The sequence below is a fragment of the Zootoca vivipara genome, chromosome 2 (genome assembly GCF_963506605.1).
Source record: "Zootoca vivipara chromosome 2, rZooViv1.1, whole genome shotgun sequence".
Classification (NCBI taxonomy): domain Eukaryota; kingdom Metazoa; phylum Chordata; class Lepidosauria; order Squamata; family Lacertidae; genus Zootoca; species Zootoca vivipara.
In genome coordinates this window covers 23105769-23122428 of record NC_083277.1, presented here as the reverse complement: position 1 = coordinate 23122428, position 16660 = coordinate 23105769, and the positions used below count along the sequence as shown (strand labels likewise).

The window sequence follows — 16660 nt, the reverse complement described above, 5'->3', positions numbered from 1 at the left end:
CCCCCATCCTAGACACAGAGACTGTTAAGTCGAGTCTCTCATCATTTAAGTGGCAATCACCAAGGTAACCAGGACTAATGTGTGCGACATTATCCTGCAACATTTGCAAATTCTGTCTCTCTCTATCTGAAAGGCATGCACCGTTCACTTTTAAAAGCAACCTGACAATTCCACCCACCTTTTGAGAACTACATCAAACATCTAAAAATATTGTCACCTGACAAGAAGATGGCTTTGTTAGTCTTGAAAGTAGAACAGCACGACTGATTCCCCCCCACCCTGCTTATCTTAAGAATTGCTCTTGAAACACTTCCCTTTTCCAAGCCACTGACCTGGTCAAGAAGTGTCAAAGCTCATAGCAATAGTGAATCTGTCCAATTTTGCAGAACAACTGGGTCATAATGTAGGAATGCCCATTAAAACCTGAATGCAAAATTCAGATACATTTTGCAGGAAAAACCCAAGAGGGGAAGCCTCTATTTCCTTCTAAATCTATTTAGTTATAGCTCTTGCCTTCTAAATCCACACAGCTCTTTCTTTCACATGCAATGCTCACTTATATGTTAAATTCCTACACGAGACAAGGACATTTTCAAGAGCCGCTTCGAGCATCACTGTGGAGAAGCAGAATGCAAAAGAGATTGATGATGATTTTTAAATGCTAACTGGGCATTAGGGCTGGGCAGTATTTGGTTTTCAACATCATGATATATCATCAGCAAAATATCACGATTGATATCATATTGATATATCACGTTGTCTGAAATAAGGATGTTACTATTTCTCTGAAGGAAATTAAGGAAACAAAGTATAATAATATGATACTTTGTAAAAAAAATAACAAATGAGACTTAGTTTTTTGAGAACAATCGGAAGTTTATTTTATCCTTCTTACTTTCATTCTTTATTTTATTTTTTGTTGTATTTTTCTTTTTCATGTGTAGTGTTCATGCATAAACTGTAATTGTTGTGTAAATATGTGTTGAATGTTTAATAAAGATTTTATTTATTTATTTTTTTAAAGGAATAATTAGAGAAGTGATGACCGGCTTCAGTTTTTCCCATATCACAATTTTTTTACATAGTGCGCACACACGCACACACGTGCACACACACACACACACACACACACAGTGATTCGAGATATATCAATAATGTCAGACATTATGAAACTGTTATCACAATATGGACTTCAAACTGATTTTGGACGATGAAGCGATACATTGCCCAGCCCTACTGGGCATTTTCCACTCTGGCAGATATTTTTCCATTGGGATTCTGCTGTTGAAGGAAAAGCACTGCATTGCAAAATCAATTCCAGTCACATCTTTGTAAGATTAGTATCTAGCAGGTTTCAATGTGCATCAGAGATGTAACACAGTGATAGCCTGAAGTCCCCAAAAGGAGGACAATTATTTTACACCTTCAATTATTTCAGAGCTGTCTTCTTTCAGTGTCTTTATATGGCCCAAGAAGTCTGATGCAAATAAGATTCTATTAAGTTTTGCAATTTTATTTAATGTTCCGGCTATTGTAATAGTGCTGCTACCAAGCTCGCTTGCTACCTCTACAGTCACTGCATAGGCAACTGAAACCTCTGTTGATTTTTTTCTTTTCTTCACTTGACACCCACGGGCTGCGATCCTGTGCTCACATATTGAGGCAGCAATCCTATGCCTGGGTGTAAGCGCCTCTGAATTTAGTGGAACTTATGTCTGAATAGACATGTAAAGCCTTATGCTACATTTCATCTGTATTACGTTACAGCAGAAATAAGTCTATGCTTACTTACCAAACCTTATGAAGGGGGCAATGACCTTAAATAGCTGCTCCTCTCACTATAATGCGTTTAGGCTCCAATCCAAAACATGCTTACCTGGGAGGAAGCCCACTACATGGAATGTAGAGTAAACATTACAGGGCTACACTGCAAGGCGTGCATACTTATTTTTCTAATAAGTCTACAGATTTAAAAACCAGTATGACATTTTAAGAGTGGCAGACAAAAATGATAGACTATGCGGAATTAGCGAGACTGACTAGCAGGATCCGGAACCAGGGGGAAGCAAGGTTCCAAAGAGACTGGAGTAAATTTGTGGACTATATGGAAAAGAACTGTAGAAGTTTAAAGACACTTGCAGGACTGAAATAAATCCTACGAATTGACTTTAAATGGGAGGTATAAAGGAACTGCGAGATAATAACTGAATAGAAAACCAAATGAGGGGAGGGAGGGAAGTCAAGCTCGGCAGAGCATTGAGATTGAGAGATTTGGAAAGAATTGTTAAAAAGATTGATGTATGTGTTGTATTGTTTTTTTTAATGTTTGTTTGTTTTGTGTATTGTCTTGTATGTGCTTTAATTGGAAAACTTAATAAAATGCTTTATAAAAACAAACAAACCAGTATGACATTTTTGCCAATAGGATGAGAAAACACTAAAAGAATTAAGGGAGGCGTTTGGTTAAAAAGGAACACTTTTACCGAGGCTTAAACTGAAAGGACACAAGGGATTCTAGGATCAAGAATATGTGAAACAGTCACGGAAGAGAAGATCCAGCTGCCTATGGTTTTGTTTCATTTTCCCAGGCTTACAAAAGGTCTTAAATCTCTCTAGCATTTGGATTTTTTATCATTGAGACAGGAAAGCCAGAATCATTAAGCCTGCATGTTTCCACTAAATGTATTGGAACTAAACTAGAATGAAACTATTTACTGGATTTAAGGATTGGGTCATCCATTTCTTGAAAGACGAATAAGCCAAGCACTGGAACCAGCTGCAGTCCAGAAGCACCTTCAACCTTTGCTTTGACATGGACAGTTGCAGAAACAGCAGCATAAACATAAGTCCATATATATTGAAGATTGGAATGTGCAGCTAGAAACCTACATGATTTAACTTCCATTTAAATCAATGAGGGGGGGGGGCTCAATGCTGCCATTCTGTTTGTGAATGGCTCCCCATCTGCCCACAGTAGACACCTCTGTTAACAGGGACAGCCGACAGGGACAGAGGCCATTTATTCTTATTCTGTTTCCACACCGCTCTGGAGGATGCTTGCAGCAGGAAAGGGCAATCAACAAAAAAATGTCTTTCCTACTCTTGCATCCATGAAGACTTTGATCGGCTCAAAAGCCATTGAAGGAGTGGAACAGCAATTCTAGATAGAATGCACTTCTAAATAACTATAATGTACTGTACTATTTTAGAACAGAACACTTAACTCCATTTCCCCACCACTAAGCAAAACACAAATTATTTTGGCCATGCTGAGAAATCCCGGTTGCCAAAAGTTTCTATTAATCCATCATTTAGAATTGAAAAGAAGTATGATGGTGCCCAAACCAAATCCTGAATATCTCACAGTTTACACATGATGGGTACTAACTTCTTACTGGACTTTTCCCTTTGCCTTAAAAAAATTACAGTGGTACCTCTACTTATGAATAACTCTACTTACAAATGTTTCTACTTATGAACTGAGCTCCGTCCGCCATCTTGGATGCGGTTTAGATGGGATTTTTCTACTTACGAATTTTTAGATAGGGTTGCTTCGACTTACGAATATTTTCTCCCAATGCATTCCTATGGGATTCAACTTACAAATTTTTTCGACTTACGAATGTGCATTCAGAACGCATTAAATTCGTAAGTAGAGGTACCACTGTATGTGCACCAGGCTGCTATTTAAAAGCTTGAGAGCAGGGCCAGTCCAGGGGGGGCTGGTAATCCTAAGGGATTCGAGTTTGCTAAAGATTAAACAAAAAAAGGGAACAGCAATAAAAAGGCTGAGCGCAACTGGTCATTTTACCAAACCTGGTCCATCCATCTACTTCTAATATGTAGTGAAACCCCTCCATCCAATTGGTAGGATTCCCAATTTCTGGGAATCGCAACTGGAAAGAGGCTGTTCTGCTCAGATCCTGTCTTTCTTCAGACTTCCCATAGCCAGTGCTTTTTTTCTGGGGGGCTGCAGGGGCACACATACCCCTAAACATTTTGTGAATCTAACGAAAGAAGAAACTATTTTTTTTAAAAAATAATTAGTTTCTTCTCTAGCACTGTGAATCGCAGTTCCGTTGTTACCCCCGATGGCGGCCTCATTTCCTGTCACAGTGTTTCCTGAGTCTCGGACAGAAGTGAGCGTTTAATGTGTGAAGCAGCTGTGTAATATGAGGTAATGCAAGTTCTTTGTACTTTTGTCCATTTACTGTAAGTGGTACCTTGGTTTACAACCATAATCCGTTCTGGAGGTCCGGTTGTAAACCAAAACAGGTTGTAACCCAAAGCGCGCTTTCGCCAATGGGGCCTCCCAAAAAAAAGAAGGGTTGTAATCCACAAAAAATGGGTTGTAATCAAAAAAAAGGGGACACACACTTCCAGGTTTGACGTGGTTGTAATCCAAAAGGCTTGCAAACCAAGGTACCACTGTATTTATTTCTCCCAGTGTGGTGTAGTGGTTAAGAGCAGTAGACTTGTAATCTGTTGAACCGGGTTTGCGTCTCCGCTCCTCCACATGCAGCTGCTGGGTGACCTTGGGCCAGTCACACTTCTCTGAAGTCTCTCAGCCCCACTCACCTCACTGAGTGTTTGTTGTGGGGGAGGAAGGGAAAGGAGAATGTTAGCCGCTTTGAGACTCCTTCGGGTAGTGATAAAGCGGGATATCAAATCCAAACTCTTCTTCTTCCCCAATTTGAACAATAAAATGGTGACTTTCTTGAGTCAAAATGATAGTACCCCTAAACATCTGCTCAACCACCTTGAGAACTGGATGCTGAACTCGACGGGCCATTGGCTTTCCTTATATTCTTAGCATGACAGAAGCTACCAAGATGCTGAGGATGGAAGCTTCGTAGTCTCTATAGGCCAGGGCTAAGGAACCTGTAACCCTTTGGATGTTGCTGGTTTCCATCAGCCCTCACTAGCCTAGCCAAGGATCAGAGATGGTGGCATTTGTAGGCCTGAGACACCTGGAATAAGACCAAAATGCTCCCAAGGAAAATTGGTCACACACTTCATATGTGACCTTAGGCGACTAAATAAATTCCTCTGAGTTCAGTTAGTTAGAATGCAGAAGGCAATACCGTCCTACCTCAAAAGAACCTTTGATGAGAACGGCATTAAAGATTTACGGCATTTAGACACTTTAGTTAATAACGGCCACATACGTGTCGTTGACTAATTAAGTAGATCAAGCAGATAGGCCGACAGAATAAAGTAGTTACCTTGACAAAAAAAGGAAGGAAGGAAGGAAGGTTATCACCGTGAAGGCTGAAAGCACCGCTTAATTGTTGCAATTAATATATTTATTGGAAATATAAAAATACAGAGGGTCAGTCTAAGTGATATGAGCCCTTTAGATTCAGACACTGGGCACAGCACATCCTTACAGATTGGAGTGTGTGTCTCCTTTCTCCAAGCAGTAGCCCCATCAACACCTTTCAAGTTGTACAAATGGTTGTTCCCTAGTGCAGTGTTTCCCAACCTTGGGTCTCCAGCTGTTTTCGGACTACAATTCCCATCATCCCTGACCACTGGTCTTGCTAACTAGGGATTGATGGGAGTTGTAGTCCAACACTGCCCTAGTGCTTCTCCACATTGGTAAAAGTGACTTCTAAGATTCCCAAATAATAAGCGCTTTTCCCTAGTTATACAGCCAGGGTAAAAGCACGATTCATATCCCAGAATTAATCTTTGTTGAGATCATATAATATTTAATTGGTTAATTAATCCATTAAATGCAAGGATGTTCATAGACTTTAAAAACGTTATTCAGCTGACAGAGCTAAGTATTAACTTCATTGCTATTTTTATATTACAGACTGGACGAAGTGCTTGAGTCATTCAAGTGTGGTCCTTAATCATTCCTCAATGAATACTAGTAACTCCTCCTTTTCATCCAGGTGCAATAGAATATTTGACATGTTCTACTAGTATCTCATGCACTGAAGTCAGGATTACATCTTTGAATCCCTAGCCTCCACTTTTCAACTCCCAATTTGACATCTATGTGGTTGCATGGTTAACAGCCCCATAACTTGAAGATAGAATCATAGAATCGCATAGTTGGAAGGGATCCCAAGGGTGATCTAGTCCAACCCCCTGCAACACAGGAAGCACAACACAGAATCATAGAATTGTACAGGTGGGAGGGTCAGGAATCCAATATTTCTTTAGCTAATTGTTTCAGATTCTTTATCTGGCACTTTGGGCTCTTTGGCAGGATTCAACAAATAAAAAATGAAAGTATGACACGCTTAACTATAACCTGTATCTGCAGGGGGTTGGACTAGATGACCGTTGGGGTCCCTTCCAACTCTATGATTCTGAAAATGCTTACTTGCATTTGCAGCCTTACCTTTGTATTTTGTGTCAGCATCTATGTATAGCTCCCTATTTGTAGCTGAGGTTGAGTCTGTGCTCTGGAGATGCAGCTGCCTTTAGAGATGTGCTCCATTGGTGCACATGGCCTCATCCTGCTTACAGACAGAGAAAGCTAACAGGTCTATTGGAACGGATCCCTGAACATTTACAAGTTCCTTGCTGACCTTTCTCCAACAAACAACCTTTAAGCCCAACCCAGCCAGGCCTCTCTCTGAGCAATGAACACCCTCTCAAGTATCCCTTCTCAAAGGTACCTCCACCTTTATTACCACTTTACATCTTACTGGGCTAGTGGGTATATTTTATTGCAGAGAACTAATAAGAATAAAGAGAAGAGAGAGGAAAGGGCATGAAGCAGATCCTAGAAACCCTGAGGAAAATCTATTCGCCTCAGTCCTCCCAAGAGCACCATTCACTCGCCCCATACAGACACCAGTGTACTGGAAGAAGCAAAGATCACCAGTGTCGAAGCAATGATTCTTCAACATCAACTTCGTTGGACTGGTCATGTTGTGCGGATGCCTGATGATCATCTTCCAGAGCAATTACTCTATTCCGAACTTAAAAATGGAAAGCGTAATGCTGGTGGTCAACAAAAGAGGTATAAAGACTGTCTCAAGGCAAATCTTTAAAAAAGTAGTATTGTCGTTTAGTCGTTTAGTCGTGTCCGACTCTTCGTGACCCCATGGACCATAGCACGCCAGGCACTCCTGTCTTCCACTGCCTCCCGCAGTTTGGTCAAACTCATGTTCGTAGCTTCGAGAACACTGTCCAACCATCTCGTCCTCTGCCGTCCCCTTCTCCTAGTGCCCTCAATCTTTCCCAACATCAGGGTCTTTTCCAGGGAGTCTTCTCTTCTCATGAGGTGGCCAAAGTATTGGAGCCTCAGCTTCACGATCTGTCCTTCCAGTGAGCGCTCCAATTGGAGAACAGCCTTTACCAAAGGTGTCATGGGCTTTGAAGACACTCAAACTCAGGATGCAAGGGAGAAACGTGCTAAGAGGAAGGTACGCTTGGCAAATCCACACCATGATCAACTCCCACCCGGAAACCTATGTCCTCACTGTGGAAGGACGTGTGGATCCAGAATTGGCCTCCACAGTCACTTACGGACTCACTGTTAAAACCATGTTTATGGAAGACAATCTTATTCGGCTACGAGTGATCGCCAAAGAAAGAAGTCAGACACCACAGCTGATCAAAACTGATTCTGCAAGGCAGATGGATCCATGTCAGGAAAGCTCTGGAGCTAAATGTTCAACACAGGCACAGCCAACAGGATGCCCTCCAGATATTGCTGGACTACAATTACGATCACCCCTGACCACTAGCCATGCTAGTGTTCACAGGAACTGCCGTGCAACAACACCCGAAGTGCAGCATGTTGGCTATTGCTCATCTAACAGCATAACTCTCCCCAGCAGGTGCAGTCACTTGTGGCAAAGACCTGAACATATACTCTCCTATTCATATTCAAGCACCAGTTCAGCAGTTTTATGCAAGCAGACAAACAGCTGACCTTCAGGGTTGAAGTTAATGTCTATTTCTATGGTTAACTCCCATCCACTCCAATAGGCCTATTTATATTAGAAAGATGTTTCAAAGGTTTGAAATGTGCGCAAGGTCATGTTAGTAGCACTTCTAACAATTCCTCCTCCTTGCTATTGAATTAAGGCAAAGAAATCTCTTATCTCTTGTTATAAAACCATCAAAGCAGTCAAATGCAGTAGTCAAGCCCTGAGATAAGCCTTCTTGTCTTTCCACATAGGGCTCAAATGTGGGTTATATTAACAGAACTACAACTGCTGCTGCCTTTATGTAAAAACACATTCTTACAAAATTATTAAGCCTTCAATTTCCATCCAATGTTTGTTTTGAGAAGAGCATCTTGGAACAAATCAATTGTTTTGAAGGACAGCCCAACACACTTCCTCTGTGACTGGAGCCTTTGAGAGAAAGCCACTGATTTCTCACCTATATGTATATTGCTGCCCTTTACCCGCCATGCACTATAGGTACAAGCATACATTTTTCTACAGATATGTGAATAATGTGGGTCCTCTGGTTGTCCCTTCAGAGCATTAAAGATGCCTTGAGAGAGAAACTAAAATAAATCAAATAAATATAAGTCAATAATCATGTCATACATACTATTAAATCATACATTATAATCAGGTCAATAGCCGGCATGGACACAAATCTATACGAATCTTAACCAAAACAGATGATTACCCTGGATCACTGTCTGGTTTATGGTTAACTACAGATTAAAACAGATATATTTTGCCCAAGAACTGTTCGACGTCTTGCCTCCTATTCTCAGCATTTTGACTTTAATTTGCAACACAGGGGTTGTTTTATCAGCATCGAGAGAGAAACTAGCATGCTACCACAAGGCACCACAAACCCCAAAGGCAACAACTTGGAGTGGTTTTATTTCTTTTGTTAATTGGGAAGATAGTGAAATTTGCGTCCCAGCCAGGTGTATGCACACAGGGCTGTCTCAAGCAGGTCGGGCGCCCTGGCGCTGAGGCGCGGAGATCGCTCCGGTGCCCCCGCCCTTGCAGCGCGCAGCACGGCTTCTACACCTAGAGCCGGGCCTGTATACACAGATATGGAACTCATAAAACATTTGTTTGGATTTGTAAACAGTACACCAGAGTCGGGAGGTGAAACTTGTAAGGATAGGGAAGAACTCTGCTTGCCCAATGGAACAATCTCCCCTCTCTTTCTACTGTGTGAAACAAAATTAAAAAAAACTTCCAGTAGCACCTTAGAGACCAACTAAGTTTTTTATTGGTAAGAGCTTTCGTGTGCATGCACACTTCTTCAGATACACACGTGCATGCACACAAAAGCTCATACCAATAACAAACTTAGTTGGTCTGTAAGGTGCTACTGGAAGGAATTTTTAAAATTTTGTTTCGTACAGCAGACCAACATGGCTACCTACCTGTAACTTCCACTACAGTGTGTGCTATTCTCCTGACAACCCCTTCCCTGAGCCAGTTGGCGGAATGGCAGGGGTGAGCGGGGGAAGAAGAAGAAGAAGAAGAAGAAGAAGAAGAAGAAGAAGAAGAAGAAGAAGAAGAAGAAGAAGAAGAAGAAGAAGAAGAAGAAGAAGAGGAGGAGTAGTAGTAGTAGTTTGGATTTGATATCCCGCTTTATCACTACCCAAAGGAGTCTCAAAGCGGCTAACATTCTCCTTTCCCTTCCTCCCCCACAACAAACACTCTGCGAGGTGAGTGGGGCTGAGAGACTTCAGAGAAGTGTGACTAGCAGCCGCATGTGGAGGAGCGGAGACTCGAACCCGGTTCCCCAGATTACGAGTCTACCACTCTCAACCACTACACTACACTGGCTCTCAATTGTGCTAGCAGAAATTATTGTGCAGACTTCTGGTAGTGGGGGGTCATTAGCTGAATCCTCCTCATAGTTCCCAGGATGACTAAATGCTAGAGAAATGCAAAAATATAATAACAGAAATCCTTCTCCTCACTTGCACCTGGGATTTGATGTCTTCATGCACTGTGATATATGGTTACATTGTTTGGATGTGTTTGTGTTGTTTTAGAATGTTATTTGTTTTTTATAATATGAGGTTTGTTAAATTATTGTTTTTTTAAAATATGCCAGGCAGGTACACAAGTTCCCCTGATTTCATCTGTTTTTCTTCCAGACCAACAAATATAACCTGATTTTCTGTAAGTGTACATCATCCCAAAGGGAGTTTTTGAATTCTAAATGCAACCCCTACTACTACGACTACAGTTTTCACATTTTTCAGTTCAAACCTCCATGCCCCTATTCCCACCGTTCTCTACAATATCCAGCTATGTTTCACAGCATCCCAAGTCTCAGGCCAAATTATTCTTGATTGGTTTGTTCATTTGTTCATTATAGGCTCCTATAATGTAAGTCACGGGCCCTGCCTGCTAGCCTGCTCCCTAAAATACCACTGGTTTGCTCATTTCTAGATATAGGGTGCCTACATTCTGCATGGATTGGTTGCAGGGCAACATGTGCAAATGGCTTCAGATACCTATTAGGTCCATAAATTACCATATAGCATATATTCAACACAAAAAAACAGTGGCCATTTGTTGTTAACAAAGGACTACTGGACATATAAAGGGCCCCATTACCTTCAGTAGCTTAGGGCCTCAAATATCACTGAGAAGACAGAAGAGAGAAAACTGCCAAATTCTTCTCATTGTCCTGTGTGCCAAATAAAGATACATCCAGTATCTGCCGCCTTCGTCACAACGTAAGGGGGAAAGAACTTAATGGGAAATCTACCGTATATTCCGGCGTATAAGGCGACTGGGAGTATAAGGCGACCCCCAACTTTTTCAGTCAAACTATAGAGTTTGGGATATACTCGCCGTAACGAGTATATCCCAAACTTCCAACGCACACTACGAAAATCTTCTCTCCGGTCCAAAGATTTAAATGAATAAAACCCAAAGTTTTAAATGAATAAAATGTCAACAATGAGAAACATTGTCAACGGTCATGGAGGTTTTCCCAAAGGTTTTGGTTAGTACCGTATATTTCTGTATCTCTTCCAGGCGCCGAGGAGAGTGGGGGGGGGGGAGAGAGAGTAAGTGGCTGTCGCTTTCTTTCCATGCAGGGAGGAGGGGAGGGAGGAAAGCCCCGCACGCCCCCTCTTCCTGCAAGGAAAGAAAGCAGCAGCCGCTTACACGGTCGCCGCATACGGCAGGGATGCGGCCACGGGTGTTTTTGAGCTCCCTTCACTGTATGTGGCGACCGCAGATCTTATACGTATAAGACGACCCCCAACTTTTGAAGAGATTTTCCCGGTCGTCTTATACGCCAGAATATACGGTAGTCCTAATAGCTGCGTGGACAAAGGATGAGACGGACAAGGTTATCAAAGATTTCTCATGTAAACTGGGAGCAAGGAGAGGGATAGACAGGGGAGAAGAATCTGTTTTAATGCCAAAATAGTATCTTTCTTCTAATCTTTGTCTTGATAACATTTTTTTTCTTCCTTCATGGAGTGAACCCATATATTACCTTAGAGGGCATGGTTAAAAAAAAAAAAAGGCTGGCATGAATTAACGACCCCTTCAGATATCTCATTGTTCTCACAGATAACGATTTTGCCTGTGGACAAAAGGAAAGTGTGAATCTGTATGGGAAGGGTAGTGTTTCTATGGGTGTGACTGAATCTTGGACCCTCTGCATGTAAAGGCCCCAGACAGCAGATATTATAGCATTAAATTTTCTAAACATTGCTTTTCTAAAGAATACTTAGGAACAATGTGCCTTCTTTTTAATTTGCCACCAATGACCCATTGGGCTGTAACCATCGCTAGTACTACTCAGAGTAGACACACTGAAATTACTAGGCGTGTGTCTGGAGCCCTGGAGAAATGCTGCCAGTCAGTGCAAACAGTGTCCTAACTCGGCATAAGGCAACTTTTTCGTTTCCTATGTTCTGTGCATAGCCAACATTTCGATGGAAAATTGCTAGGGAACCCTGAACACAGTAAGTGAACTTAGGGAACACACTAAGGTCCTGTGGGGAGGGGAGGGGAGGGGTAGTGAAGGCAAACATCTACGTACATTAAGAAATAAATTTGCAGTCTCGCTCGCAGATGCAGACGCCAGCAGCTGCTCAACAGCTGAACTGGAAACAACTCCTCCTGCTGGGAATCACAGATCACACTTTGCCTTCACCCAGCCCTTCCTCATATGCCACCACTAAGTGGCTCTGAAGTAGCTGTCCACTGTGCTACCTGGATAGCGTCCAGCCCGTCTTCCGACAATTGTTGAAAGCGTTTCCATTGGAATTAAGTTACAGGCCGTGCTGTTCTAATGCTATTATTATTGCAAAGCCATCAACCAAATAACAGAAGGCCATTCCGAGCTGCCGCTCTTACCTGACACAACGAGGACAACTTGGCAATAAATCCTCTCAGTTCCTTGGCAGGAGCCAGTCGGTGTCTCTCGCCTGCTTCCACCCCCCTGTTCACTCCTTATTTTAACCAACAATTGTGACATAAAGGAATTCCAGATAGATTGCACTAATCAGGTGGAATTGCATTTGATTGAAAATGGAGAAATTGCTACCGCTTCTATACGAAACAAAGGAAGATTGGCCTTCCCCCCTCTTCCCTTTTCTGCTCAGTAGAATCTAGAGATTAAGTCAATGCACAAAAAAAAAATCAAGGGATGGGGGTGTTATCTACCAAGCCCAACAAATAAACTGTAATTACTGATTAGGCATGTACAGGAAAGGCATAACCGACAAGAGACTATTATTATTTTGTTGGACTTGTGTATTTATTATTTACTCAATAAATCTGTTAGATGCCTTTCGAAACACCGTCCTACCCAAAGGCAGCTTGCAAGATCTGATGAAATCAGCTAAAAAACATATACAGTATCTCAATAATGCAGCATGCGATAATAAGCAGGAGTGAAAGCACACCATCAATTTCAGCAAGTCACTCAACCCAGAGGTTAAAACAGGCCACTCAGTAGAAAATAATACAGAATCTAAAAGAAGCGTAGGAGGCAGATTGGGCTCATCAACCTGGAAAGATCGCCTGTCTAGCCTTGTGAGATATCTTTGGGAGAAGAAAAGGCTGAGGATTAAACCCTATATAAATCCAGTGGAGTCTCTAAGACAGTTGGATGGTGCCTTGCATGCCTCCTTCTGGCAAATCCTGCAGCCAGGGTGGTGCCAAACATATTACTCTGATTTCCTTTGGATCGCATCAGTGAGGCTGAGAGGCAGGTCTTGTCATCTGGGGAGCCCAGAACCTCCATACATACTGCCCAGGCTTGTGCCCTAGGAGGTTACTTCAGTGCTTCTGACGCAGTGGTTTGACTCTGGGTGCACGCTCCCACTGTCTCTCGAGACAGATGCCAACAAAAGAAATATGGAAGAAAAATGTTTCAAGGCCCACCTAAATGACAATAAGGAGGGATTCAATCTGTCCATCGTATTTGCCGAGAGACGATGTTCCAAAAATTGGGAGGCCACAACTGAAAGGCCCTGTCTCACATGACGATCAACCAAAACTGACCTCCTTTCTGTGTATGAATGTGTTTGGTGGCGGGCAGGAGTAGCCTGATCAAAATAAAAAAAAGAGTTGAGCGCCTGCTAGAGAACCGCCACACACAAAGCTGCATAATATGCATTGCCAGTTAGCAATAAAACACCCAGAAGTGAAAAACTACTTAAAAGACTTTTGAAATATGTGGCTAAATGCTTTCTTTAAGCCCCCTTTTTCCCCCTATAAAAGGATGAAGTGAATCTTCCAACACACTTTCAGTAATAAAAACTAAATAAATATCCCATTCATCACTTAAGATTCCATTTTAATTCTAGCAAGACAAAAAGGTGGAAAAATACTATCCATTTCATCTGTTTATTAGCTTAAATCTCAACCACTGCTGCACCGTATTATATTAGAAAAGCAAAATACATTTGAGATGTGAAGTAGATTTATCATGACAATGGGCACAATTCCAGAAAACACTGGAGTTAATTTAAATCACGTTGGTTTTCATAGAATCAAAGTATAACAAATGTGAGTTGGATTGTCCGCAATCATTTACTAAAACTAGATTCAGATTCAAGTGGAAGCTAATTGGTTGACAAATTGTACTGAAGCCTACTTTGTTTCGATGTTCAGGCTTTTAAGACAGACAGGGGGAAACTTGGGGTACCAGGAATCCCTTTAATGGGTGGAACTGGCAAAAGGAAAGATGATTGGGCCTGATGGAAGTGTATGATCACTGGTGAGACAAAGCGTGGGATTCAACTAACCAATCCTGCTAGCAGAGGTTTCCACAAAGGGCTCTCCCTCTCACAATACCTCTCCCCCCCCACTCCAAATTGTCTAGATGAGGGGCTGGAAGAACCCCCAGAACAGGATGCAGGGGGGAGGTGAGATCGCTTCATCAGGCAAGGAAAAATTGATGTGCTGATGGAGCAATCTCCTTAGCGCCTTCCAATGGGTTGCATCCAAGGCAAGTCCTAGTTTGCAGAAATATTACTCATTGAAGCACAATGGCCAGAATCAAAAGAAGAAACACGAAAGGTTATGTCTGTGTCATGCCAAATTTGCCAAGCTACCGTTTATCACAGAGTTGGCTCCCGACATTATACATTCCATTGAACATAAAGCCGTAATAAAACAGAATGCTTAAAACCAACCATTAATAAAATACAGCAGGGCAGACAAACAAAACCCCGGAGCATTAAATAGCATCAGCTGATTTCCTCCAAAGGCCCACATGCCACCAATCTTCACACGCTGCCAGAGCCGCTTGCTGCCTTTGAAGCAACCAGCAGGTCTATGTGGCATTGGGAAATGGATGCAACAGAAAACGAGTCTGCATGCATGGGTCCCCTCCCGAACGAGCCTGTTCCTCCTTAGACGCCGGCAAATTTCACGGTTCGGCACGTTACCTTGCTGCAAGGGGTAGGCAACGTTCTTTTTTCCCCCTTATCCGGCCCTGCTCACCTGAGTATGCCCAATAAAGATCCCCGGATGCCTTCCGCCGCCGGATTTGCACTGAGCTGCCATGTCTGCTTTCGTGCAGGGAGCCGTCATAACCTTCAGTCAAAGCTGAGGGGGGAAAGGAAGAAGCACAAGCTATTAGCCAAGTGACAGCCGCTGACTGAAAATTAAATCATTTAGGCATTATTGGAATCATTAGATCATCAGATCAACAGCCTCTGTACAGCTGAAAATAACAGAAGTCAAGGCACAGTTATTACGCTGATGAATTAATCGTCTTGTGACAGAGTTCCTTTCCCTGCCTGCCCCTTGCCAGACAAAACTGACGGGCAGACATGATACCTTCGGCAGATCGCCCTGACACAGCAGGATGAATAACCCGCTAGCAATAAAGCCACTCTCCTGACGAATACCAAAAAGGGAAAGAGAAGGAAAAGCTACTCTTAAGCAAAGTGACTTTGTGTGGGTCAACATGAATGTTCAGTATACCTGAAGGAGCTTCTCCATCCCCATCGTTCTGCCCGGACACTGAGGTCCAGTACCAAGGGCCTTCTGGCAGTTCCCTCGTTGCGAGAAGCCAAGTTGCAGGGAACCAGGCAGAGGGCCTTCTCGGTGGTGGCGCCCGCCCTGTGGAACGCCCTCCCATCAGATGAAAAAAACAGCTACCAGATTTTTAGAAGACATCTGAAGGCAGCCCTGTTTAGGGAGGCTTTTAATGTTTAATAGATTATTTTATTTCATTTTTCATTTTATTTTATTTTATTTCATTTTATTTCATTATACCCAGATGGGCGGGGTATAAATAATAATAATAATAATAATAATAATAATAATAATAATAATAATAATATTGTTATTACTCTGTCTCACACAGGCAGTAGACCCAGAGTATATGTGGGGACACGATGTGGGTGCAGCAGCTGCTGAAGCTGACCTCCATGGATAGCAATCTCCTGTAACTTTAGGAAGAGCATTTCTGTGTCCTCTGACCCAATGCCAACTTGATCTGCACTTTGGAAACATGTGCAACCTTGCACAGACCTTGTACTACCTACAGGACAGTCTGCTGCAAAGTCACACCCTCACCACTGCAAAAGCATAATCGGTTTTCTTCCCACTCCTTCTCTCCAAATCAGTATGCAGGGTCCAGTTTTCGAAGGACATCACCAGCAGGATTAATGGGGCATTTAGGGATTGTCTGCTACTGCCAACCCCATAGGAATTAAAGGGAGAAGAGGCCTGCACTGTGTTAGGCATAGCTGCCAAGTCTCCCACTGAAAAATGCAGGATCAGCAGCGGCGCGGCACCGGATGTTGCTTCTACGCATGTCTAGACATGCGTAGAAGCAGCTTCCGGTACCGGCGCCGCCCGATTTCCGGTGCCCAGACATGGGTAGCGTGGCAACGTAGAAGCGACTTCCGGTGCCACGCTACCCATGTCTGGGCACCGGAAACCAGGCGGCGCCAGCACCCAAAAATGGAGCCTCTGGCAGGTAGGAAATCTGGGGGATTTCCGGTATTTTTTCCATTTGGGAGAACAGCGGGAAAACAGATTAAAATCCAGGGGTTTCCCGCAAAAAACAGGAGACTTGGCAGCTATGGTGTTAGGTTCAGGGAAAGAAACAGACAAGAGAGCATAAGGATGGTAGCATTCCCTACAGCGATTGATCAGAAGGGCGAGCCCAATAAACAGTCTTGCAGTGTGTCCTCCACAGCTAAAATCCTATAAGCCTCCTCTATTAAAGGGAAGCTATTGTGAATTTTAATAAACTC

General features: G+C 42.7%; 1 protein-coding gene across 3 annotated transcripts in view; it reads right to left on the bottom strand.

Annotated features, from left to right (window-relative positions):
* PTPRG (protein tyrosine phosphatase receptor type G) overlaps positions 1 to 16660 on the bottom strand; it is a 584481-nt gene that overhangs the window by 444361 nt on the left and 123460 nt on the right. For all 3 annotated transcript variants that reach the window (XM_035106776.2, XM_035106775.2, XM_035106777.2), the window contains exon 2: positions 14892 to 14996. In XM_035106776.2, coding sequence (XP_034962667.2) covers positions 14892 to 14996 — 105 coding nt within the window. The remainder of the gene's footprint in view (positions 1 to 14891; positions 14997 to 16660) is intronic.